At 39.1% G+C, this 26,718-nt stretch overlaps 1 protein-coding gene across 11 annotated transcripts in view; it reads left to right on the forward strand.

Moving 5' to 3' along the window:
* TMEM87A (transmembrane protein 87A) overlaps positions 1-26,718 on the forward strand; it is a 58,312-nt gene that overhangs the window by 9,547 nt on the left and 22,047 nt on the right. For 6 of the 11 annotated variants that reach the window (XR_004274978.1, XM_032297852.1, XM_032297854.1 and 3 more), the window contains 8 exons: positions 1,021-1,134; positions 4,233-4,286; positions 4,477-4,521; positions 15,662-15,779; positions 18,993-19,069; positions 21,686-21,869; positions 22,879-22,978; positions 26,560-26,653. Coding sequence is in view for 10 of the 11 variants with exons in the window: in XM_032297852.1 (XP_032153743.1) it covers positions 1,021-1,134; positions 4,233-4,286; positions 4,477-4,521; positions 15,662-15,779; positions 18,993-19,069; positions 21,686-21,869; positions 22,879-22,978; positions 26,560-26,653 (786 nt within the window). In the remaining variant the exon portion in view is untranslated. The remainder of the gene's footprint in view (positions 1-1,020; positions 1,135-4,232; positions 4,287-4,476; positions 4,522-15,661; positions 15,780-18,992; positions 19,070-21,685; positions 21,870-22,878; positions 22,979-26,559; positions 26,654-26,718) is intronic. The other 5 variants (XM_032297860.1, XM_032297855.1, XM_032297856.1 and 2 more) reach the window with 1 other exon arrangement.

Genomic DNA, 26,718 nt, shown 5'->3' on the forward strand with positions numbered 1-26,718 from the left:
ACACAGGAACAGAAAGCGATACATGACATGTTGAGATCACATGGTCAACAAAGAGGAGAACAACAGATACCGGGCCTACTTGAGAGTGGAGGGTGAGAGGAGGGAGACGATCAGAAAAAATAACTGTCAGATACTAGGCAGTATCTGGGTGATGAAATAATCTGTACAACAATCCCCTGTGAGTTGAGTTTACCTATATAACAAAGTTGCACCTGTATACCTGAACCTAAAATAAAAGTAAAAAAAATACAGTTGAATTTTTCAGACCTTTCCCATTCTATTTCCGTCTCCCTATTTGCGTTTTTTTTTTTTTTTTTTTTTTTTTTTTTTTTTTTTTTGAGACAGAGTCTTCCTCTGTCACCATGCACGAGGCTGGAGTGCAGTGGTGCAATCTCAGCTCACTGCAATCTCCGCCTCCTGGGTTCAAGCAATTCTCCTGCCTCAGCCTCCTGAGTAGCTGGGACTACAGGCATGTGCCACCATGCCCAGCTAATTTTTGTATTTTTTAGTAGAGATGGGGCTTCACCATGTTGGCCAGGATGGTCTCGATCTCTTGACCTTGTGATCCTCCCGCCTCTGCCTCCCAAAGTGCTGGGATTACAGGCATGAGCCATCACGCCTGGCCCTGTTTGTACTTTTTAAAATATTGTCCTATTACAACAGCTTTGTGTTCTATCTTAGCTTATGAGCATGAATATCTTTTTGTTGATGTTGGTAATTTAGTCAGGTAAACTCTTAAATATGTTTAATGTGACAAAATCCTTTAGATGCTGGCAGTTTCCCAGTCTCCTCAGAATTTTTAGTAGAACTATGTCTTGTGAGCCAAAGGCTAGAATTATACACGAGTCTAATAATGTTAGATTCTTACATACTTTTATGTAGAGCGTTTATCTGATGCTGCCCATTTTTGAAATAGCAAACTCAAAATTGTATTTGTACTATAGGTGATCTATTTGTTGTGCTCTTAGTATCTTATTTCTGAAAGGTGAATTAACTGCTCTGTGTTATCTCTTTTTCCAGGCAGAAGAAGTAGAGTCATATTTGGAAAAACTTAAGGAAAAAAGAGGCTTGTCTGGGAAATATCAAACATCATCAAAATTGTTCCAGAACTGCAGTGAACTCTTTAAAACACAGGTAATCTTTAAAAGTGGTTGGAGGAAAGTACAGTAAGTGAAAAATGTAATGTCTATATTTTTGTCTATATCCACTTCCCACTCCTCAAGTATTTCTTTTGGTAGAAGTAATTAGAAGCGTCTTCTGATAGGTACATAGTCAGCCACTTATATTCATCTCATCAAAGAGAGGTTGTACTTTCCTTTGTGTGTAAAAAGCAAACCCCCAGTTTTTTTTATTGTGGTAAAATATACACTACATAAAATTTACCATTTTAAAGTGTGTAATACCGTGGCATTAAGTATATTCACATTGCTGTGCAGCCATCAACCCATCTCCAGTACTTCTCCCCCCCCAATCAGGTGGAGTCTTGCTCTGTTCTTCAGGCTGGAGTGCAGTGGCCTTATCTCAGCTCATTGTAACCTCCACCTCTTGGGTCCAAGCAATTCTCCCGCCTCAGCCTCCCAAGTGGCTGGGGCTACAAGTGCACACCATTATGCCTGACTAATTCTTTTTGTGTTTTCACCACGTTGGTCAGGCTGGTGTTGAACTCCTGACCTCGAGTGATCCACCCACTTTGGCCTCCCAAAGTGCTGAGATTATAGGCGTGAGCCTGAAGGCCGAGCCCCATCTCTAGTACTTTTATCATCCCAAACTCAGACTTCATATCTATTAAATAATAATTCCCCATTCTCCAACCCCAAGTCCATAGGAACCACTCTTCTACTTTCTGTGAATATGACTATTCTAGATACCTCACATAAGTAGAATCATACAACTTTTGTTCTTTTTTGTGTGACTTCTTTGACTTAGCATAATGTTTTTAAGGTTCACCCATGTTGTAGCAGTATCAGAATTTCATTCCTTTTTAAGGCTGAATGATACTCTGTGGTATGTATCTCCACATATTGTGTTTCCATTTATCTGTTGATGGACATTTAAAACCTCACATTTTTAATTCTCTGGTCACCTCATCTAATTAATATGTTCCCAGAAAAATCAGGATTTTTACATTTTACTGCCATAGATCTGAAATCAGAAGGATATGTATCATCACTGTCTTAGGGTTCAATTTCATACCTTAATTTTGTGGAAAGAGGAAGATGTGAATAATTATATTTTTCATGCTTCGGGTAAGTGGAGATTCTGATACGAAATTCTGTTGTCTTAGAAATAGTAATCTAATACCAATTTTTTGATAGAAATATTTTATATGTGTTGAAAATAGTTATAGTAGTTATCATCTTTACTTGTCCTTCCTTTTTTTTTTTTGAGATGGAGTTTCGCTCTTGTTGCCCAGGCTGGAGTGCAATGGAACGATCTTGCCTCACTACAACCTCTGCCTCCCAGCACGTTGGGAGGCCAAGGCGGGTGGATCACCTGAGGTCAGGAGTTCGACACCAGCCTGGCCAACATGGTGAAACCGCGTCTCTACAAAAAATATTAAAAAATTAGCCGCGCATGGTGGCGGGTACCTATAACCCCAGCTACTCAGGAGGCTGAGGTATGAGAATCACTTGAACCCAGGAGGTGGAGGTTGTAGTGAGCTGAGATCATGCCACTTCATTCCAGCCTGGGAGACAAGAGTGAAATTCAGTGTCAAAAAAAATTGGTAATGGATAAGCAGATGAAGTAATCAGTAATTGAAGGAAGAGTTCAGCTCTTAATATAACTTAGGTTTTATGGTTTTGGAGGGAAAAGAAAATAGCTTTAAAATGGTGACAGAGTGGTGGAAAGAGAAAGCTAGAACCAATGTGATGTTCTGTAGCATGTATGTTTTCTGTTGGTTTTCCAAATTTATACCTTAGATTAGGAAGATTGATTGGTCTTTGTTGGATTTGATTATGGAAAGCTACCTGTTAAATCTAGTTGCCTGAGGCTCGCTACTTTGAGAAGTGCTATAATTTTTCCAGGGTCTGGCTTGTTGGTAGGATTTCCTCTCCTCCAGTCTAATGTAACAGTGTTGAATTACACAATCTTATTAGGAAGGAGAATGCCTCATCTACTGATAACTGGTAAGAAAAATAATTAGTGTAGTTTATTACAGACATGAAATGTAGTGTGGTAGAAGGGACAGCAGACCTAAGCGTCAAGAGTCTTAAGTTTAAATCCTATTTCTTTGTATAAAACTTTGTAGTTCTGAGTCACATTTTACTCATCTGTAGAATGAGAGGAAATGATCTAAGATTCTTCTATCCTAAGCATACATCCTATATCTAAGGCTTTGTCATTCTTTTTTTTTTTTTTGAGACGGAGTTTCGCTCTTGTTACCCAGGCTGGAGTGCAATGGCGCAATCTCGGCTCACCGCAACCTCCGCCTCCTGGGTTCAGGCGATTCTCCTGCCTCAGCCTCCTGAGTAGCTGGGATTACAGGCACATGCCACCATGCCCAGCTAATTTTTTGTATTTTTAGTAGAGACGGGGTTTCACCATGTTGACCAGGATGGTCTCGATCTCTTGACCTCGTGATCCACCCACCTCGGCCTCCCAAAGTGCTGGGATTACAGGCTTGAGCCACCGCACCCGGCCCTGTCATTCTTAAATGTTTATTATTTTCATAGAAAAACTGAATGGCCATTTTGGTTTGATACTATTTTCTAGTTCCCAGCAGGGTTTTATTCACTTGTTTGTGGTTAATTGGAAATGTTTTGTCTACCGATGCTATGTTTTTATATTTACTGCTTAGGGTATAGTGTTTTGTTTAAACCATTTCTTGGCCGGGCGCAGTGGGTCAAGCCTGTAATCCCAGCACTTTGAGAGGCCGAGGCGGGTGGATCACGAGGTCAAGAGATCGAGACCATCCTGGTCAACATGGTGAAACCCCGTCTCTACTAAAAATACAAAAAAAGAATTAGCTGGGCATGGTGGCGCGTGCCTGTAATCCCAGCTACTCAGGAGGCTGAGGCAGGAGAATCGCCTGAACCCAGGAGGTGGAGGTTGCGGTGAGCCGAGATCGTGCCATTGTACTCCAGCCTGGGTAACATGAGTGAAACTCCGTCTCAAAAAATATAAATAAATAAAAATAAAAATAAATAAACCATTTCTTTGTATTTTGAGCTACACTTTTCTTGTAGTATTTACACACCTTTAATTTTTTTAGTTTTGTGTTTCTTTTTTAGAGCTTTTCTGGAGATTTTATGCATCGACTGCCTCTTTTAGGAGAAAAACAGGAGGTAATTGTTTTCGTTATATATTTCTGAGAGTACAATAAAACTTTGGCGGTGCAGGAGCCACCCTTGCTTGCTGCATCTCCAGGGAGGGAGTGCTGTACCTGGGGAGCAGGCTCAGGCAGGCACTACAGAAACTTGGGCAGCTAAAAACTAGAAGTTCTGAATTAATTTTTTTTTTTTTAATTGTTTAAAGGCTAAGGAGAATGGAACAAACCTTACCTTTATTGGAGATAAAACTGTAAGTAACATTTGGGGATTTGAGGCATTGAACACATATTTTAGTTTTCTTATATTCATGTATTTTTAAATTGTTCTTCTATACTATGCTAACATTTGAAAAGAAAGTTAAGTCTGGAAGCTTTAGACCAAAATGTTAAAAACTGTTGGATCTCTGGATGGTGATATGATATAAGCGATTTTTAGTTTTTTCTTTGTGTTTTCTCTATTTCTGTATCTTCTGCTGTACTCCTGTATTGCTTTTATGATTGTCCGCCCATAAATATTTGTAAACAGGAAGAAACTTATTAAAAATAAGAACCTTTAAACTTCATCTAAAATTATCTGTGATAAAATGTAATTGAAAGAGAGCTTAGAAAATTGAAATACGATCTAAAGCTATAAATATTCCTTACGTTTTCATAAATATACATTGTATGGATACTTATTTCATTTTCAAATTCATAATGACTAATTCCTCAAAACATTGCCAATAAAAAATTTAGAGGAAAGATGATAGTTATCCATCCATGTTGGATTATGGTTTTTACAAAGCAGAGTAAAGATTTTAATTTTATGACTTTATTTAGGTATAATATACATATTACAAAAGTTATTTCGTTTTGTTTTTTAAGGCAAGGTCTCACTCTTACCTATGCTGGAGAACAGTGGTGTGAACATGGCTCTCTGCAGACTTGACTTCCTGGGCTCAAAACTCCCAAGTAGCTGGGACCACAGACACATACCGCCATGCCTGCCTAATTTTTAAAAACTTTTTGTAGCGATTGGGTCTCACCATGTTGCCCAGGCTGGCATAGAACTCCTGGGGTCAAGTAATCACCTCACTTGAGCCTCCCAAAGTCCTAGGATTATAGGCATAAGCCACCGCGCCCAGCCTAAAAGTTACTTTTTTAAAGCATGTAATTTAGTGGGTTTTAGTAGTCTTAAGTTGTGCAACTACCAGTTGCTATCTAATCCCAGGATTCTTTTTTTTTTTTTTTTTTTTTTTTTTTTTTTTTTTTTTTGAGACGGAGTTTCGCTCTTGTTACCCAGGCTGGAGTGCAATGGCGCGATCTCGGCTCACCGCAACCTCCGCCTCCTGGGTTCAGGCGATTCTCCTGCCTCAGCCTCCTGAGTAGCTGGGATTACAGGCACGCGCCACCATGCCCAGCTAATGTTTTGTATTTTTAGTAGAGACGGGGTTTCACCATGTTGACCAGGATGGTCTCGATCTTTTGACCTCGTGATCCACCCGCCTCGGCCTCCCAAAGTGCTGGGATTACAGGCTTGAGCCACCGCGCCCGGCCTAATCCCAGGATTCTTAATCATCCCCAAATGTAACCCTATACTCATTATCAGTCACTCCCCATTTCTCCTGCCCCCAACCTCTGACAATCAGCAATCTATTTTCTGTCTCTCTGTATTTGCTTTTTCTGGACATTTTATATAAGTGGAATTATGTAATACATGGCCCATTGCCTTGTTTCTGGCATCTTTCACAGTTTCCAGTCTGTCTTGACTATTGCTTCCTGCTTCCGCGAAGCCTTAAAATCAGCCAGCGAGCGATTAGAGCCTTCTCAGATTTCTCCTGGACTTGAGCATGGCTCAGTCCTGCACATACGGCTTTCTAGATTTCCAGGAATATTTTGGAGCTTTCCAAAGTCCCTATGGACATCTCATTCTATGTTTTTTTTTAAGTTTCCAATCAGCCTCTTAATAGCCCTAATTGGTAATGTCACCTCAGGTAGCTGTGATCTTGAGGGATTGTTGTTCAATGTTTTTGAGAAATCCTTTGAATACAGGGTTGTTGATACTGGGTGATCTCTGAGTCAGGTCAGATAAAGACAGGCCCTGGAAATGGAGCATTTCAGCAACTTGCCAGACAGCTCAGGTAATTAGTCTTTTATGGACCTCCAAATGTATTTTGTCCTTTGGGAGGCCTAGGCGGGCAGATCACTTGAGGCCAGGAGTTTGAGACCAGCCTGGCCAACATGGTGAAACCGCGTCTTTACTAAAAATATAAAACTTAGCCAGTCATGGTGGTGCATGCCTATAATTCCAGCTACTTGGGAGGCTGAAGCAGAGAATGACTTGAACCTAGGAGGTGGAGGCTGCAATGAGCCAAGATCACACTACTGTACTGCATTCTGGACCCACCTCCTTGCTCAGTGGCTACTAAGCTGTTGTTTTTCACAGCCGTTAATAGTTTTAGGGACTTTGGTTTTAAGGAACTTGGGAGAGAGGGATGGGATTAGGGTGAACACAGACATCTCAAGCTTGCTTTTGTTTCCTAGATTCATTTGCCTTTCTTGAAGAAACACTTCTTGGATTGTTGAAAGAATTTTAGTTAATTTCCAAAGTTCCAAAAGTTGATTTTGATAGTTTTTGCCAGTGTTTTTGTTGCTTTTATGGATGAGTAGATTTTCAGACTTTCTTATTCTACTGTTCTGAAAGTGTTCCCATTACCCAAACACCAGTTTTATGTGTATAGAATTTTAACTAAAAGTAGGTTAGGCATGACAATCTTTGTTAATTTTTTTAAACAAAAGATAGGCATTAGGACTGGGTGTAGTGGCTCATGCCTATAATGCAAGCACTTTGAGAGGTCAAGATAGGCGGACTTGAGGTTGGGAGTTTGAGACCAGCCTGGCCAATGTGGTGAAACTTTGTCTCTACTAAAAAATACAAAAATCAGTTGGTTGTGGTGGCGGACACCTGTAATACCAGCTACTCGGGAGCCTGAGGCAGTACAGTCACTTGAACCTGGGAGGCGGAGGTTGCAGTGAGCTGAGATTGTGCCACTACACTCCAGCCTTTGCGACCAGTGAGACTCTATCTCAAAAAAAAAAAAAAGAGATTTTTTTTTCTTTTACTAATAGGTATATATTCACTGTCAAAATAGAGAAGATATGCATAAATAAAAAGAAGAAAATAGTAATCTGTAATACCATGCAGTGATATGTTTATCTTCCTAGTCTTTTGTATACTGGCATGTTGATATTTATTTTAAAAAGGGAATCTTACAGTATATATTATATAACATTTTTTGTAGCTTAGCAATATAACATGGACATCTCTTCAGTTTGGTAAATGTTGTATTGCATCGTTACTTAAATGCTTGTAGAGTGCCTTATTGTATGAATACATTGCAATTTGTTCAATTCTCTATTCTTGGACATTTATGAATTTCATTATCTTGGAATTTTATGCAATGTTGTGATTACTATTCTTGTAGCTACATTGCTTTTAAATCTTTATTTTCTGATCTCAGAATAATTGCATATTGGGATAAGTTTTTAATTCTGTAACTTAAAAATCCTTTATAATTTTATTTTCTAATAGTTTTAACAGTTTGTTGTGATTACACAGAGCACATTCATAGTAACCAAAATACAATCGTATTATATACCACTGTATAATATTTTCTTTTTACTACCAAATTGATACATTGAACACTACTGCACTTTTTCAGGGCTGCTTAGTGTTCCATTTTATTATGATTTTAATAATTAACTCCCAATTGATGAATGTTGGGTTGTTCCCAGATTTTCACTATTATGGATAAAGTCATGTTCATAATGTCTAGTTATATCTCTGTGTACATTTATAATCTTTAGGCTAACTTCCTGAAGGTAGAATTGCTAGATCCACATGTATGCACAGTTTAAAAGTTCTTTTTCGTAGCAATTTATGGCCCCAAGAAAGTGAGAGTGAATGTCTTAGTTCATTTGTGTTGCTGCAGAAGGATACCTAGAGCTGGGTAATTTATAAAGAAAAGAGGTTTATTTGGTTCACTGTTCTGTGGGCTATACAAGAAGCATGGTGCCAGCATCTGCTTCTCGTGAGGGCTTCAGGCTAGTTCCACTCATGGTGGAAGGAGAAGGGGAGCCTGTGTGTGCAGATCACATGGCAAGAGAGGAAGGAGAGAGGGAGGAGGAGGAGGGGAGGTAGCAGGCCCTTTTTTAATAATCACAGGAACCAGTAGAGGGAGAACTCACTCATTACCTAAAGGGCAGTGGCACCAAGGCATTCATTAGGGATTGGTTCCCATGACCCAAACACCTCTCTCTAGACCCCACTTCCAACATTGGGGATCAAATTTCAGCATGAAATCTGGGAGGACAAATATCCAAGCCATAGCAGTGAGTTTCCATCTTTCCTCACAAAAACAATGGCTGTCATCATTTAAAATAGATTTTATGCAGTTTGTCCAGTTAAGCAATAATTTGTTGTAAATTGTATTTAAAAATTATTGTTAACCTGGGTTCTGTGGCTCATGCTGTAACTCCAGCACTTTGGGAGGCCATAGCATGTAGATTGCCTGAGCTCACGAGTTTGAGACCAGCCTGGGTAATATGGTGAAACCTCATCACTACAAAAAATAGAAAAATTATCCAGACAGTGGTGCACGCCTGTAGTCCCAGCTACTTGGGAGACTGAGGTGGGAGGATGGCTTGAGCCTGGAAGGCAGAGGTTGCAGTGAGCCACGATCACACCACTTCACTCCAGCCTGGGCGATAGAGCCATACCTTGTCTCAAAAAACAACAATTAAAAAATTATGAATGTGAACATTGATTTATTTGCATATTGGCTGTTGCACTTTCTTCAGTTGTCTTCTGTGCACAGCATACTTTGAGTTTTACTCAAGGCTTAAGTCTTGTTCCAGTGATTAAACCTGGCTGAAAGGTGATCCTGTTGAATACCACAAGTAATATTTAGGAATACTTAGTCAAAATACCATGAAAAGAAATAAAATAATTATCTATCTTTTGATATTTCTTCCTGAAAACTGGGTCTAGGGCAAATATCTTATAATTTCATTTAAAGATATTCACATACTAGGTGCAGCAGTAATCTTGGCACTTTTTCAGCCCATGGTGGCTGGATCACTTTAGGCCATGGTTTGAGACCAGCCTGGTCAACATGGCAAAACCCTTTCTTTATAAAAAGTACAAAAACTAGCTTGGTGTGGTGGTGTACATCTGTAATCCCATCTGCTTGAGTGCCTGAGGCCCAAGAATCGCTTGAGTCCAAAAGGCAGAGGTTGCAGTGAGACATGATTGCACCACTGCACTCCAGCCTGGGTGACAAAGCGAGATTCTGTCTCCAAAAAAAAAAAAAAAAAAAAAAAAGAGGATACTCACAAACTCAGTACCTCCATCCTATTTCATTAGAGCTCTGATTAACATTTTATAGGCTGGGTGTGATGGCTCATACCTGTGATCCTAGCACTACTAAAAATACACGCACACAGACACACACACACACACTCTCTCTCTCTCTCTCTCTCTCAGCTGGGCATGGTGGCGCATGTGTGTAATCCCAGCTACTCAGGAGGCTGAGGCGGGAGAATTGAGGCAGAGATTACATTGAGCCAAAATTGTGCCACTGCACTCCAGCCTGGGCAAGACTCAAAACAAAAACAAAAACAAAAACATATGTTTATGGAAGAAAGGACCTCTGCATGTCCCTTCTCCGAAGGAAAGATGGATAAAAGAGAATAATGTTTTGATTGACTCAGTTTTTTGGATTTAGGCAGTAATGCGATACATTTATAATTATAATTTTAAAAACTTAATAGACTTTATTTTTAAGAGCAATTTTATATTCACAACAAAATTGAGTAAAAAGTTCAGAGAGGCCGGCCAGTATACGTATAATTCCAGCACTTTGGGAGGCCAGTGTGTTAGGATCACTTCAACCCAGGAGTTCAAGAGCAGCCTGGAATACATGTTGAGACCCTATGTCTACGAAAACCAAAAGTTGGCTGGGTACAGTGGCTCATACCTGTAATCCCAGCACATTGGGAGGCCAAGGTGGGCAGATCACCCAAAGTTGAGAGTTTGAGACTAGCCTGACCAACATGAGAAACCCCATCTCTACCAAAAATACAAAATTACCCGGGTGTGGTGGCGCATGCCCGTAAATCCCAGCTACTTGGGAGGCTGAGGCAGGAGAATGGCTTGAACCCAGGCGGTGGAAGTTGTGGTGAGCTGAGATCGTGCCATTGCACTCCAGTCTGGGCAACAAGAGTGAAACTTGTTTCAAAAAAAAAAAAAGCAAAAAACAAAAGTTACCCAAGTTACCCAGTGTGGTTGTGCATGCCTATGGTCATAGCTACAGGGGAGGCTGAATTGGGAGGATCACTTGAGCCCAAGAGATCAAGGCTGCAGTAAGCCATGATCATGCCACTATACTCCAGCCTAAGCAATAGAGCAAGACTCTGTTTCAGCATGCCCCCTCTATACCTGTACACTTAGCCCCCCAATTATCAACATACTGCACCACTGTGGTGTAGTGTCACAACTGATGAACCACATTGACATGGCATTATCAGCCAGTCTGTAGCTTACATTAAGGTTCACTCTGTGTTGGGCATTATATGAATTTTGATAAATGTATAAAGACATCTTCACCTTTATAGTATCATACAGGATAGTTTTAGTGCCTAAAAGACCTCTGGGCTTTGCCTTTTCATCTCTTGCTTCCCCCTAAACTCCTGGCAATCACTGATCTTTTTTACTGTCTTCATAGTTTTGCCTTTTCCAGAATGTCATCTAATTTGGAATTGTAAAAATATGTGGCCTATATAATCACAGTCGTGTTACTAGAAGTAAAAAGAAAAAGGAAAAAGAAAATAAAAATAAAAAAAAATTAAAAACAATGTCACCTGTTCAGATTGGCTTCTTTCACTTAGTAGTATGCATTTAAGGTTCCTCTATGTCTTCTGGTGGCTTAATAGTTCATTTCTTTTTAGTGCTGAATCATATTCCATTGTTTGGATATATCACAGTTTATCCATTCATCTATTGAAAAATGTCTTGATTGCTTTCGTGTTATAGCAGTTATAAATAAAGCTGTTGTAAACATTTATGTCCAGGCTTCTATGTGGACATAAGTTTTCAATTCTCTTGGGTAACTATCGAGGAGCACTATTGCTAGATTGTATGGTAAGAGTATGTTTAATTTTGTAACCATTGCAATTTTGACAATGCAGTGCTTAAACAAAAATAGAATGTATTTGGAACAAAACTACTCTTGTAGTCTGTCTCTCTGAGAGCATCAGTTAATGGATTGTGACTTGTAGCTATCTTACTCATGGGTTAAAAAGTTCTGTTGAAGGGGACTTAACAATTTTGAGATGATACCATGAAGACAGTGCTTTAAAAATAATTCTGTTCACAGGCTAACAGTAGACCGTGAAAAGGGGGGACAAAAAGGAAAAAAAATAGTTCTGTTATGGGGAAGGAAATAATTCATAGTTGAGATGGTAGTTAAGAGCCCAGGCCCTGGGGTCAGATGTTCTAGATTTTGAAATCCCAATTTCACAACTTAATATTTCCCTTGACCCAGAGAAATATTATTTTGTCTGTTTCTTACATAATAAAATGGAGGTAATAGGAATGATATTACTAAGAATTGTGGAGTAGTGAAGTCCAGGTCTCCATACCTCCACAAAAGCAACTAGTAAGCTGACAAAAACGGTCACATTCAACTTTCACAGAACTTTGAAATCTACGCAAAACTTAAGGAAAAAGTTCAACAAAGGAGGAAGCACTATATTACATTAAGAAAGTGCTGTGATGTTTTAACTTGTTTACCATTCCCCCTTTCCCAGTTCAGAAGTAGGAGGATGGCAACCTGTGGTCATGGTGCAGGTTGCTAGTGCCAGGGGAACTAATATAGACCTTTTTCTTAAAGACTTGCTGTTGTGTGTTTTCATCTGTCTGGAGACTGCCTGAAGGACCTGTGCGAGTTCCTCTGCCTTTATTTTGCCCAACTTAGTGTTCCAGGGGCTGGAGTGGCTTGCTGGGTTGTGTTTCCCGAAAGCATTTGAAGGCAAAAGTATTGTCTGCATAGGGAAGGGGATAAGAGTGGGGATAAGCAGTAGAGAGATTGTCAAGCATGAGAAGGAAAAGGTCCAGAAAGGAGATTTGTGAGAGAACAGGATTTTTAAAGCTCCTGTGTATATTGAAGTATGAAGACAGCCGTATACATTCTCAGGACTGGGCAGGTGATCAGAGATGACCCTAAGCTTTCATTCTGGCTGACCTTGGGCTCTGTATAAGCAGAAAGTGAAGACTAAGGAAGGGCTTTAATTGGCCCAGTTAAGTATTGAAGGATTGCCTTAGGGTACAAGGACTAGGAGAATACTCTGTTCTTTTTTGACTTTGGCTCTTGGTGTTCAAGTAATCTTTGTCAAAACACTAGCTGACCACTGAAGGAAGATAGATTCCAGTAGCCACACAGGTCAAAGAATACAGACTTTTCAAAAATGGTTTACAAAAGTCGCTAAGCAGAAGAGCCATAATCCATATTATTATTAGCAGCTAACAAACCCCAAGGAGGGGGCAGACTCTGGTTGCCAGAATTGCCACTTTATAACATTCAGTTTTCAGTGAAAAATTACAAGGCATGCACAGAAACAAGAAAGTATGGCATATTTACAGGATTTAAAAAAATGCTTCTGAGGAAACCTCAACATTAGACTTACCAGACCAAAGATATTAAATGAAGTGTCTTGAATATACTCAAAGAGCTAAAAATTTAAAAAAAAAAAAAAGCATGGGTGAAGAACCTAAAGGAAACCAGGAGAACATAGAGATAGAAATGATAAAAAGAATTAAGATGAGCCTGAAGAGACCTATGGGACACCCTCAAGTATATCAACATCCACATAAAGTAATTCATCAGAGGGAGAAGAGAGAGAGAGAAAGGTATGGAAAGAATACTTGATTTAAAGGAATAATGCCCAGAAACTTCCCATATATGATGGAAGCATGAATTTCAGAAAGCTTGAGAAGCTCACAAATCTCAAATTACAAGCAGGAATGAAAAAGTAAAATGTTGTATGTCCATAAAATGGAATATCGTTCATCTATAAAAGTGAAGTACTTATACATACAGCAATATAGATGAACTCTGAAAACATTATGTTAAGTGAGAGAAGCCGGGTGCATTTATATGAAGTTACCATAATAGACAACTCCATGGAGACAGGAAGTAAATTAGTTGCAAGTGGTGAGAGGAAGGAGAAATGGGGAGCTGCTGCTTAATGAGTACAGGGTCTTCTTAGGATGATGAAAATGTTTTAGAACTACATAGAGGTAATATTTGCACATCATTGTGCTTATACCACGTACTATTGATTTATATGCATTAAAATTGTGAATTTTATGTTCTGTGAAATTTACCTTAGTTTACAAAGGAATTAATAATACGTACATATCTGTAATCCCAGCACTTTGGGAGGCCAAGGTGGGTGGATCAGGACTTTGAAACCAGGCTGGCCAATGTGGCAAAACCCCGTCTCTACTAAACATACAAAAAAAAAAATTAGCTGGGTATGGTGGCATGCACCTATAATCCCAGCTACTTAGGAGGCTGAGGCAGGAGAATTGCCTGAACCTGGGAGGCAGAGGTTGCAGTGAGCTGAGATGGTACAGCTGCACTCCAGCTTAGGCGATGCAGCGAGACACTATCTCCAAAAAAAAAAAAAAAAAAAAGTAATAAATGTTACATGCTTAACAGAGTGTCTAGCATATAAATATTATTTTTACAGGGTCAGAATCTCTGCATTCCAGAGTTAAATTTAAACTTTCTCAAATCCTGGAATATGAGAATTGATCAGTTTATTTATTTATTTATTTATTTATTTTTTTTGAGACGGAGTTTCGCTCTTGTTACCCAGGCTGGAGTGCAATGGCGCGATCTCGGCTCACCGCAACCTCCGCCTCCTGGGTTCAGGCAATTCTCCTGCCTCAATCTCCTGAGTAGCTGGGATTACAGGCACGCGCCACCATGCCCAGCTAATTTTTTGTATTTTTAGTAGAGACGGGGTTTCACCATGTTGACCAGGATGGTCTCGATCTCTTGACCTCGTGATCCACCCGCCTCAGCCTCCCAAAGTGCTGGGATTACAGGCTTGAGCCACCGCGCCCGGCTAGAATTGATCAGTTTATTTTGGAATTTGTAAGAGGTGGTTTTAAGACATATATGATAATAGAGCAGCTAATTACACCAGCATTTTATAGGTTGATGAGTAAGTTCAGACTCATTGGACATGGATTACCCATAACTTTGAAGCTGTAAAGTTTTCTCACAAATTGCCCCTGAGTCTCATCAGAGAGTATTGGCAGACATAAATCAATATATGATTAGGAAGGAATTTATGTTCTTAAGTTCCTAAGATAACCTAGTAAATGGATACCTGGAGAATTGTTTAATCTGCTTTGTTTGACATAGATTTTTATTATGAAATATAATTTTTGAACTATGTTAGCCTTTTCTTGATTATAGGACATTTAAACCATTTGAGAAGAACTGTGCTCCATAGGAGAATGCATAAATATACAATATCAGTTATTCATTTTGAGGGGTTCAAAGATCATAGAAGCTTACCCAGAGATCTCCGGATAAACATTTCTCCTTATAAGACCAGATGATAAGAAGTTGTAATTCCAAGGAAGAAGAAACCAGTTATTTTCTGTGTTAATCTTTATCATTGTATCTTAGTCTTGTGTTTGTGAAGAGTAGTCTATGTGGAAAGCAAGAGTCACTACCCCTCAAAATCAAGGTCTTGGAGACTGTTAATTTGTCTTCCTTGAGTTTGAAGGCAGTGACTCTGGCTTTCCACATAGACTAGCCCCAGGTGAAATTTTTTATATAAATGTGACGCCATGTTAGCCGAAATTCTGATGTTCTTGGGAAGCATGTTGAACAAAGGGAATTAGATTCAGGAATTGGTGATTTTCATTCATTTTATTGGTACCATCATTAATTTTTGTGTAAGGTGATTTAAATAATTCTCTGTTTAAATTACTTTGTGATGTCTACATAAAACACAAACTGGTATCCTAGTGTGGCTTAAACAGAGATTAAATTTAGTAATTTTAGTTGCGGTTTTCCTCATTAAAAAAATATGTTAAATGTGATTTTTGTGTATAAGATATGTGGTATCTTGCCTTTTAGTAATTCATAATGTAGCCTACTTTTTGTGCTAGGCTTGTTTCGTTTCTTGTGCCTATTCTTTGAATGAATGAAAGAAAAGGACTTTACCATGTTCCTGGGCACATTGTGGAGCAAAATTTGCATATTTTATTATTGATTTGTGTTCTTAATTCATAAGATTTGCAGATGTGATATCCTTTTCCCTCTCTAGGCAATGCATGAACCATTGCAAACTTGGCAAGATGCGCCATACATTTTTATTGTACATATTGGCATTTCATCCTCAAAAGAATCATCAAAAGAAAATTCACCGCGTAATCTTTTTACCAGTAAGTTCAGTTTGGGCTTTTTTGTAATGGTTATGTTATTATCTGGTTATGTCATTCTTGCACTTTACAGATGCTTTTTCATTATTTCAGGTATCAGATTTCATTTTCCTTCATTTGATACTCCTGCTTTAAAATTTTTTAATTCGTGTCATATTTTCAGTATTCTGAACTAGAATTGTCAAAACTTGGTCAGAAAGCCAAAGATCAGGAAATTTTAAATTAATTAACATTGGTAGTTTTTAATGTCTCAAGAATTTAAGTGTTCTCCTTTCCAAGGTTGCTGCCTAGTTCATAGAGCTCAGATTCTCTTAACTCGAATTTGCAGGACTGATCTTATTTCCTGTGGCTTCCCCTTTGTTTCTTCTTTGTACTTTGCAATTTCCTTTCCTACCCTGCCTTCTTAAGCAGAATATCAAATGGAAACAATGATGGCAGCCATCGTTAACCTCACTTCTGACTTTACTGGCTGTATTGGTATATTTCACCATTAAGTACTATGTTTACTGTAAAACTTATGAAATATTCTTTATTTGGTTAAGGATGTTCTTTTCTATTCCTACTTTAATGAGAGTAGTTTCCTTTTTTAAAAAAAAAAAAACTTAAGAATGAATACTTAGCTTTATCAAATAGTTTAATTAAACTGATTTAAATAGTTTAATTATACTGATTTAAATGATCATAAGGGCTTTCTCATTTAATAAGTTTATATCATACTTTAAATTAACTGGTCGTTTAACATTAAATCATTGTTGAACTTCTGGGATACCACTACTTGGCTTTCACACACACACACACACACACACACACCTCTCTCTCTCTCTCTCTTCCCCTCCCCCTTCCCACCCCTCCCTCCCCACCCCTCTCCCCCTTACTCATACATGTGTATCCTCCTGTCTCTTTAGGCCCATGACTTTCTAATGGATCATAGTATCAAGTCACAGTTACCAGTGTTCATTTTCAACCTTCTTTCTTTGACAAGGTTAGAGAAGAAGCTATATTCCATCCTACTTCAGCTTCTTCATGCATCCAACCTGGCTCTGGTCCCTCTTATTTTTGTTTGAAATCTGCTAGCCTCGGTGATCCCATAGGAACTACACATCCAACAAACATAGCCTGCTTTTGGCACAGGAGCCCAACATGATCATGGAGTCAGCTTCAAGCACTGTTCTTAGTTTCTGTTTTGATTCTTGGAAATATCTGTCTTGTTTTTGAGCTTGTATCCTTTTTTTGTTTTCTTTGTTTTTTATCTTTTCTTTTCTTTTTTTTTTTTTTATTTTTTAGAGTCTCACTCTGTCACCCCAGGCTGGAGTGCAGTGGTGTGATCTCAGCTCACTGTAACCTCTGCCTCCTGGGTTCAAGTGATTCTCCTGCCTCAGCCTCCCAGGTAGCTGGTATTACAGGCCTGCACCATTGTGCCCAGCTAATTTTTGTATTTTTAGTAGATTGCATTTTTATAATCTACTGAATTTTTATTTATCTACTAAATTATTAAATCTACTAAATTTTTATTTAATAGATTGTATTTTTAGTTTTACCATGTTGGCCAGGCTGGTCTTGAACCCCTGACTTAAAGTGATCTGCCCACCTTGGCCTCCCAAAGTGCTGGGATTATAGGCATAAGTCACCACACCTGACCTTGTTTTCTCATTTAAAAAATATCTTATCCAACTTTTGTTTGGAATGGAGAAGCTCTAATACAATTTTATCATTTTTCTTCCCTTCATTGAAACCTTTAATGTCTCCCCATTGCCTATAAAATGTCTACATTTTGCCGCAAGGTTTATAAAACTCTTTACAAATTGTCCCAGTTTATCTTTTGCTGCCTTATGTCAAAACACTACTACCATATGGTATTATGTGCGGTCTGAGACTGTATTTGTTCTTTAGATATACCACACACTTTCACAGCTGTTTTGTTCATGTTATTTCCTCTATGTAGAAGACTTTTTACTTTGTTCTGGAAAATACATACTTATCCTTCTGATTCTGACTGAGAGGAATAGTTTTCTATGTAGCTTTTCAACTCCCTCTCCCCTACAAGGTGGTTACCCATTCGATGGCAGAAAATGTCTTACTCATATTTCTATTTGCTATGTTTTCCATAGGCCTGTCAAATAGTAAGTGCTTAGTAAATGTATATTTTAACATAGAGCGGGGGCTAGCAGATTTTTTTCTTAAAGAGCCAGATAATAAACATTTTCTCTATTGTAACTACGAAACTCTGCGATGGTGGTACAGAGGCAGCAGTTATTAGTCTGCCTCTAGGGATGATCCCTGCTCAAATGAGTCAGAGTTTAATTTATTAATCATACCTAGAATTTATCTAAATCATTTTATCAATACAATATTAAAATAGTCCATCTTAAAATAGTTTTTTAAATTACAGATAATCCTAAAATTAGTCAATAGTAAGGAAAATATGTCTTTCAGATTTATGTTATTACTGTTACTTTTTCTGCCTTATTAAACACCTTGTTTTTATTAACAAATTATTTGAAAAATCTTAACTAGCAGGTTTTGAGGAAGTTCAATTCTATGTTTATTGGATGTTACTTTGCTTCCATCTGAACTTCTGAGTTATTTTTATTTTGGAATGAGGATCGAGCTTACATGATTGTGAAGCTGTATTTCAACCTTACTTTATCAGGGATGGCATCTTTTTTATGTGAGTTAATTTAAATTTTTAAGTTTTTTTCCCAATGCCTTCATTCTGAAAGTGATACATGAATGTAGCAAGATCACATAAAATTGAAGTCCATGAAAAAATAGTAAAGCAATAGGAAAATACAGATGAGGAAGGATAAAAAACAAAGATGGCAGTATGTAAAAAGAAAGTCCTGTAAAGCATATTTTAGTGATGCGTTGTAAGGAAAAGTATATATGAAATATGTTTAGAATTTAGAGCATGTGTGGAGTTGTTCCAGATGGGCAGCCAGAGAAGGCTGTGTGGTGGAAATATTCAATCTAGTCTTTAAAGGATGTGCGTGTGGAAACAAAAGAGCTTTCCCACTTCGGACTAGAGTGGAGGCATGGAAACCTGTGCAGGACGCAGCATGAACTATGAGAACACTTAATGACTTTCCAAATGCTGTACAAATATAATGTAATATTGACCAGGATTGAAATTACCCAATGAAATTCTTATTAATTTTATTATACAAATATTAGGCAATGTTTTTGTTTAATTTCTGCATCCTATAAATTAATTCTGAGTACTGTATTTGGCAGTGACTGTTGAAGTGAAAGGTCCCTATGAATACCTCACGCTTGAAGACTATCCCTTGATGATTGTAAGTGATTTTATGTTCTTTAACCTCAGTATTGAATGATTTTAGCTTAAAAGGTTGTCCCATGTTTTGTGGCAGTATTCTTTTTTAACAAATTGTTCCTATGCAATTCAGAAAATGTTGCTTGTGGTTGTAGACTTCTTTCTTTTTAGACTGGGACTTTGAGAGAGTCAGTATACCTTTATATGCCTCATTTTCTTATCTGTATAATGAAGGGGTATAATGACCTGGAAATACCTCAAAGATCATCTCACATTCTCTCTAGGACCCATAACAGGGTACTTTTTACTACAACTCTATCGTTTCTGATCCCACTTTGATTAACTAAATGAGGCTGGGTGCCGTGGTTCACGCCTTTAATCCCAGCACTTTGGGAAGCTGAGGCCCGCAGATCAGTTGAGGTCAGGAGTCCAGACCACCCTGGCCAACATTGTCTCTACTAAAAATACAAAAATTAGCTAGATGTGGTGGCACACACCTGTAGCCCCAGCTATTCGGGAGGCTGAAGCAGGAAAATTGCTTGAACTTGGAAGGCGGAGGTTACAGTGAGCTGAGATTGTGCCACTGTACTTTAGCCTGGGCAACAGAGTGAAACTGTCTTAACAACAAAAAATTAACTAAATGGTGAAGCTCCCTTCTCTTTGGGTGGGGGTGTGTGTGTGTGTGTGTGTGTGCATGTATGTGTGTGCATGTATGCATATCTGTGTCTGAGAATAATATCCTTAATGTATTTTTGATTTCCTTTGTTCATGATTATTCTCTTCTTCCTTTCCCTTTTAATAGTTTTGCTATTTTGTTGTGTTTCCTTGCCTCTGGATGTATCCTAATGATCATGCCATTTTTCTTCTTCAGCGTTGTCTTCATCTATTTAATTTTAGATTGTGAGCTGAAATAGCTCCTTCTTTAAAAAAAAAAGTGTCTCGATGCAGTGGCTCACACCTGTATTCCCAGCACTTTGGGAGGCTGAGGTGGGTGGATCTTGAGGTCAGGACATCAAGACCACCATCCTGGCCAACATGGTGAAATCCCATCTCTACTAAAAATACAAAAATTAGCTGGGCATGGTGGCGTGCACCTGTAATCCCAGCCACTTGGGAGGCTAAAGCAAGAGAGTTGCTTGAACCTGGGAGACAGAGGTCGCAGTGAGCCTAGATCGCGCTGTTGCCCTCCAGCCTGGGCGACAGAGCAAGATTCCATCTCAAAAAAAAAAAAAGAGAGAGAGAGAGAGTCTCACTCCGTCTCCCAGGCTAGAGTGCATTGGCATGATAATGGCTCACTGCGGCCTTAAACTCCAGGCTCAAGCTGTCCTCCATCTCAGCCTCCTGAGCAGCTAGGACAACAGGCATGTGCCACTATGCCTGGTTAATTTTTATTTTATTTTATTTTATTTTTTTGTTTTTATTTTTTGAGACAGAGTCTCATGCTGTCACTCAGGCTGGAGTGTAATGGTGAGATCTCGGCTCACTGCAACCTTCATTTCCAGGGTTCAAGCAATTCTCCTGTCTCAGCCTCCCGAGTAGCTGGGACTACAGTTGCACGCCACCACACCCAGCTAATCTTTGTATTTTTAGTAGAGATGGTGTTTCACCATGTTGACCAGGCTGGTCATGAACTCCTGACCTCAAGTAATCTGCCCACCTCTGCCTCCCAAAGTGCTGGGATTACAGGTGTGAGCCACCACACCTGGCCTAATTTTTATTTTTTGTAGGGTCAGGGTCTTGCTACGTTGCCCAGACTGGCCTTGAACTCCTGACCTCAAGCAGTCCTCCTGCCTCAGCTTCCCAAAGCACTATTACAGGCATGAATTACCACGCCTGACCAGAAAAAGCTCTTTTAATATAGGAGAGCAGGCTGGGTGCTCTGTATATATATGATATATATGTGTGTGTATGTATTATAAAGAGCACCTTCTATATGGCATGCCTGTGTTATATATATATGAGAACATTCGCTCTTGGGGACAAGTTCGTATGTTGTCTTCCTCTACTCAAGATAGTTCTTTCATATTTGCATTAAAGTCCAAAGGAGTAATTATTTTAATTAATTTATTTTTTTGATATGGAGTTTCGCTCTTGTTGCCCAGGCTGGAGTGCAATGGCACCATCTCCGCTCACCACAACCTCCACCGCCTAGGTTCAAGCATTTCCTGCCTCAGCCTCCGAAGTAGCTTGGATTACAGGCATGGCCACCACGTCTGGCAAATATTGTATTTTCAGTAGAAGCGGGGTATCTCCATGTTGGTCAGGCTAGTCTTGAAGTCTTGACCTCAGGTGATCTGCCGGCCTCAGCATCCCACAGTGCTGGATTACAGGCATGATCAACCACACCTGGCCGGAATAATTATTTTTTAACTAGAAGGTAGAATATATATTTTTGTGACTTGTTAAGACTATATATTGATTCAGGACACGTACGGTGACTTAACACCTGTAACCCCAACACTTTGGGGAACAGAGGTGGGAGGATTCCTTGAGCCCACAAGTTCAAGACTATCCTGGGCAACACAGCAAGACCCCATCTCTTTAAAAAAAAAAAATAGAGTATATATTGATTCTAAATCTATAGACTTGGCTCTTGGCCCTAATCCTCCTTTTTATCTTTCACCCAATTTGATAACAGTTTTTCATGGTGATGTGTATTGTATATGTCCTGTTTGGTGTTCTGTGGCTGGCATGGTCTGCCTGCTACTGGAGAGATCTCCTGAGAATTCAGTTTTGGATTGGAGCTGTCATCTTTCTGGGAATGCTTGAGAAAGCTGTCTTCTATGCAGAATTTCAGAATATCCGATACAAAGGAGAATCTGGTAAGTAACCAAAAAATGTTTGTGGTTGGAAGGTGAGATGTGTGAAAATATTCCTAAGGTCAGCAGTCACTAAATAGGTCTAACTTTTCAGTTACTTAATTGTTACAGTAACTTAAGCAGAATCACTATGAGTCTGACTTTTTTTTTAATCTTATGAGTTCAGTGATGTAAGACTAATTTTGCTGCAATATGCACACAAAAGTCACAAAAGTAGTGGCCTTATTGGGAGCGATTGTTAATTAACATCATCAAATCTCAATTTCCATTGATTTCTAAGGCACTATTATACATCTAAGAAAGTAAGTAAACCATGCCAATTTAATTGTAAGATGTCATTGACTGTAAGACATACCTTGCTTTCAAAGATCTCAAAATGTGGTGGGAAAGTGCATCTAATTGATAAAATATTGTCATATCAAGAAAATGGGAAAGTGCTTATGGTTTAGTAAGGTGAACTGGTACTGACAGAACTTGTTTTATACTGTAGTTTTTTGTGATTGCTTCAGTTTTTTTCTTGTCAGACCATTTAATTTAGTTATAAATATTATTGTGAGATAAACTGATTAGATTTTCCCTGGTCTTTGAAAGGTCTTGAAAATGAGTTAAACTATACGTGTCATCAGGTGTGTACCTGAGTGTGGTTTTTGCCTTTCTATGTGTAGCTGTATTTCAGTTTTTAAAAATGGAGGAAATTGTTTTGATGCTACAAACTGTTTATAAAGGATGAGGTATTCTGTTAAAGGTTTAGTGAATTTAGGGGCAAGTTGGGGAGGGAGCTGAGTTGAGCACATCCAGATTGTAATACAGTATACAAGCTGATACCACTCATGAGTGAGTTTGTAAGTGGTATCAACTTGTATACTGTAAAAACTGCAGAAGAGGTATTCCACTTTTTTAGGACTAATACCAGTGCTTATTCTGAAGAGTGTAGAAATCAGCAGTCTGGTATTGGCATCTTGCCTGTTGCCAAACCTACATTATGGTGCCATTTCTCTTCTTTTTTTCATAGTCCAAGGTGCTTTGATCCTTGCAGAGCTGCTTTCAGCAGTGAAACGCTCACTGGCTCGAACCCTGGTCATCATAGTCAGTCTGGGATATGGCATTGTCAAGTAAGTATTAACTTCCTGTATGGAAGAGCAAATTAAAGTGCTGATTAAATTAAAACAGTATTGGATGTTCCCGGTGTAGTGGTTCTGAAAGAGTTGATAAATAATTCTGAAACAGAAAGTTATCTGAAATTTTGTAGTGTTGTAAATGTTGGGAAACTGTTAGTATTTCATTTCACTTCCTAGGAGGAGCATCTGTAGGAAAACTTATAACAAATGGGATTGCAACACCAGACTTTTATAGTAAACCTAGAGACTTTATACTTCCATAATATTTTTTGCAAATCAGAGTTTTTATGGGAAACACATCCTTGTGGTTACTGTCTGAAAATATTTTTCTATCCAAAAAATTTTATTTTTATTGAGTGTCTTCTATAGGCATTCTTCAAGACATTGTTCCAGGCCCTGAGGATATTGCAAGTAAACAGCAGACTTTGAGTTTACATTTGTGGAGGGAGGGGACAAAGACAAAATTGAAATAAGTGAGTAAAATATTTTAATATGTCAGTGAAACGTGCAGTGGAGTAGGTAATGCAGGAGCTAGAGCTTGCAGTTGTACATACGGTAATCAAGGAGGGCTTCACTGAATGACATTTAAGCAGAGACTTGAAGGAGGTGAGGGAACTTATGTATAGCCAAGGGAAGAGGTGCTGAGTTGAGATCAGATCCTATGTATATTTTGAAGGTGAAACCAATGGAATTTGCTAATGGATCAGATGTGTGATGTGAAAGAGAGGAGGAATTAAGGATGATCCGAACTGTTTTGGTCTGATCAAATGGCAGGTTAGAAATGAAAACTTACGGCCGGGTGCGGTGGCTCAAGCCTGTAATCCCAGCACTTTGGGAGGCCGAGGCGGGTGGATCACGAGGTCAAGAGATCGAGACCATCCTGGTCAACATAGTGAAACCCCATCTCTACTAAAAATACAAAAAATTAGCTGGGCATGGTGGCGCGTGCCTGTAATCCCAGCTACTCAGGAGGCTGAGGCAGGAGAATTGCCTGAACCCAGGAGACGGAGGTTGCGGTGAGCTGAGATTGCGCCATTGCACTCCAGCCTGGGTAACAAGAGCAAGACTCCGTCTCAAAAAAAAAAAAAAAAGAAATGAAAACTTACTGAGTTCAGGAAGACCTTAGGTGACATGACTGTGGAGCAGGGGCAAGATTGGAGTTCAGTTAGATAACTGAGTAGGGAAAACAAAGGGAAGATGTTGGGACAGAGATAAAAGTTTGGGAGTCAGGAAGATGCAGATATTATTTACAATGGTGAGGGCTGGGCGCGGTGGCTCACGCCTATAATCCTAGGACTTTGGGAGGCCGAGGTAGACAGATTTCCTGAGGTCAGGAGTTTAGGACCAGCCTGGACAACATGGTGAAACCCCATCTCTACTAAAATACAAAAAATTAGCCAGGTATGGTGGTGTGCGCCTGTAGTCCCAGCTACTCAGGAGGCTGAAGCAGGAGAATCGCTTGAACCTGTGAGGTAGAAGGTTGCAGTGAGCCGAGATCACCCTAATTGCACCCTAGCCTGGGTGACAGAGTGAGACTCTGTCTTCAAAAAGTAAATAAATAAATAAAATAAAGTCATGAGACTGGATTTGGTCACCAAAGAGGTGAATATATATAGAGAAGAGGTCCAAGGACTAGGCCCTTGAATATTTAATATTTAGAAGTCTGTAAGATGACGTAGAGTTAGCCCAGGAAATTAAGAAGTGACCAGTGAGGTGGGTATAAAACTGAAGAATGTGTTTCAAGGAGGAAATGATTGTGTCAGGTGATCCTGATAGATCAAGTGAGAATTGACCATTGAGTCTAACTACACAGAGGTTCATAGTGACCATCACAGGAATAGTTTTGGTGAAGTGATAGGGACAAAAACCCAACTGAGGAGAGTTCCACAGAGAATAAAGAAGAGAGGAATTAGAATAATTGTATAGAGAGTTATTTCAAGGATTTTTGCTTTAAGTGGGATTAAGTCGTGCTTTAAGTGTTTTAAGTAGGATTAAGTTTAGTTGTTTTAAGTTTGTTTAGTCATTTAAAGGAGTTTTGCTTTAAATGAGATTAGAGGTATGGGAAATTTCAATTCTTTTTTTTTTTTTTTTGAGACAGAGTCTCGCTCTGTTTCCCACACTGGAGTGCAATGGTGTGGTCCTGGCTCACCGCAACCTCTGCCTCCTGGGTTCAAGTGATTCTCCTGCCTTAGCCTCCCCAGTAGCTGGGGTTACTGTGATTACAGGTGCCCGCCACCACACCCGGCTGATTTTTGTATTTTTAATAGAGACTAGATTTCACATGATCCACCCGCCTTGGCCTCCCAAAGTGCTGGGATTACAGGTGTGAACCACCTCACCCAGTGGGAATTTTAATTCTTAAAACATATTTATTTAACAATTATTTGAGTGCTTCCTATATGCCAGGAAATATTCTAGGTTTCCAAGATGAATGCGGAGAAAATTCCCTGCTCATATGGAGTTTTTCCTAGTGTATAACAAAAAATCTAAGAACAAATATTGGTAAGGCCTATGCAGACATGATTTAAGGCAGCCCATCTTAAACTACACTAAGGAATCACCTAAGGATTTTGTTAAAATGTGAATTCTGGTTGTGTAGAATTTTGAATCTCAAGAATCTAAGGCTTTTTCTCCATCAAACAGAAGTTGCTCAGAAAACTTTTCAAATGTTAGGTTTTGAGCTTGCAAATACACTGTTTAATGTATAATCAAATAGGATATTTGATTATATTAAGGAATTGTTAGAGTGTTTAGATTTGATAGTGGTATTTTGGGTATGTTTTTTAAAAGTTTCATTTGTGGGCTGGGAACAGTGGCTCATCCTGTAATCCCTGCCCTTGGGGAGGCCAAGGCAAGAGGATCGCTTGAGCCTCAGAGTTCTAGACCAGCCTGGACAACATAGTGAGACCTTGTCTCTACAAAACATTAAAAAAAAAATAGCCTGATATAGTGGGACATGCCTGTAGTCACCAGCTACTCAGGAGGCTGAAGTGGGAGAGTCGCTTGAGCCCAGGAGTTCAAGGCTGCAGTGAGCTGTGACTGGGCCACTGCACTTATCCTGGGCGACAGAATGAGACCCTGTTTCTTTAGGGGGGCAAAAAAAGAAAGGTTCTTTTGTAGCCATTGAAATACTAAAGAAAAAGAAGGTCCTCATTTATTAAAAACACATACTGAAATATGTCAAAGATAATGCTGTCTAGGATTTGCATCAAGAGAATATGAAAGGGAGACAAGTGGAAGAGGTATGCATGGGACAGAATTGGCCACAAGTTGATAGTTTTTGGGCCTCGGTCAAAGGTTTATAAGGGCGCATTATATGTGAATATGTTTCAAAATTCTCTAAGGAAAGTTTTTTTTAAATGTGGTAACCGGACACCAGATCTTAAGTTACAGTGTTTCCTATCTTGTTTTAAGACCATATAGTCTTAGGAGTTTTTTTCTGTTAGGTGAATTAAGAGCATGTTCTTTATTGCTTTAAATTGTTGGCCTGTATTAATTAACACGAGTTCCTGTTACTTAACTTGTTTTGGGCTTTGTTCCATATGAACTCAAGTATCTCTTTGCTTCCTCTTTAGGCCACGCCTTGGAGTCACGCTTCATAAGGTTGTAGTAGCAGGTGCCCTCTATCTTTTGTTCTCTGGCATGGAAGGGGTCCTCAGAGTTACTGGGGTTAGTACTGCTTAATCTCCTTTTCTACGGTCACTTCATTTGTATTGCTTACATCTTGACAGTGT

This window comes from Sapajus apella, unplaced genomic scaffold (assembly GCF_009761245.1).
Source record: "Sapajus apella isolate SASKATOON/1434 unplaced genomic scaffold, GSC_monkey_1.0 scaffold37, whole genome shotgun sequence".
NCBI classification, from domain to species: domain Eukaryota; kingdom Metazoa; phylum Chordata; class Mammalia; order Primates; family Cebidae; genus Sapajus; species Sapajus apella.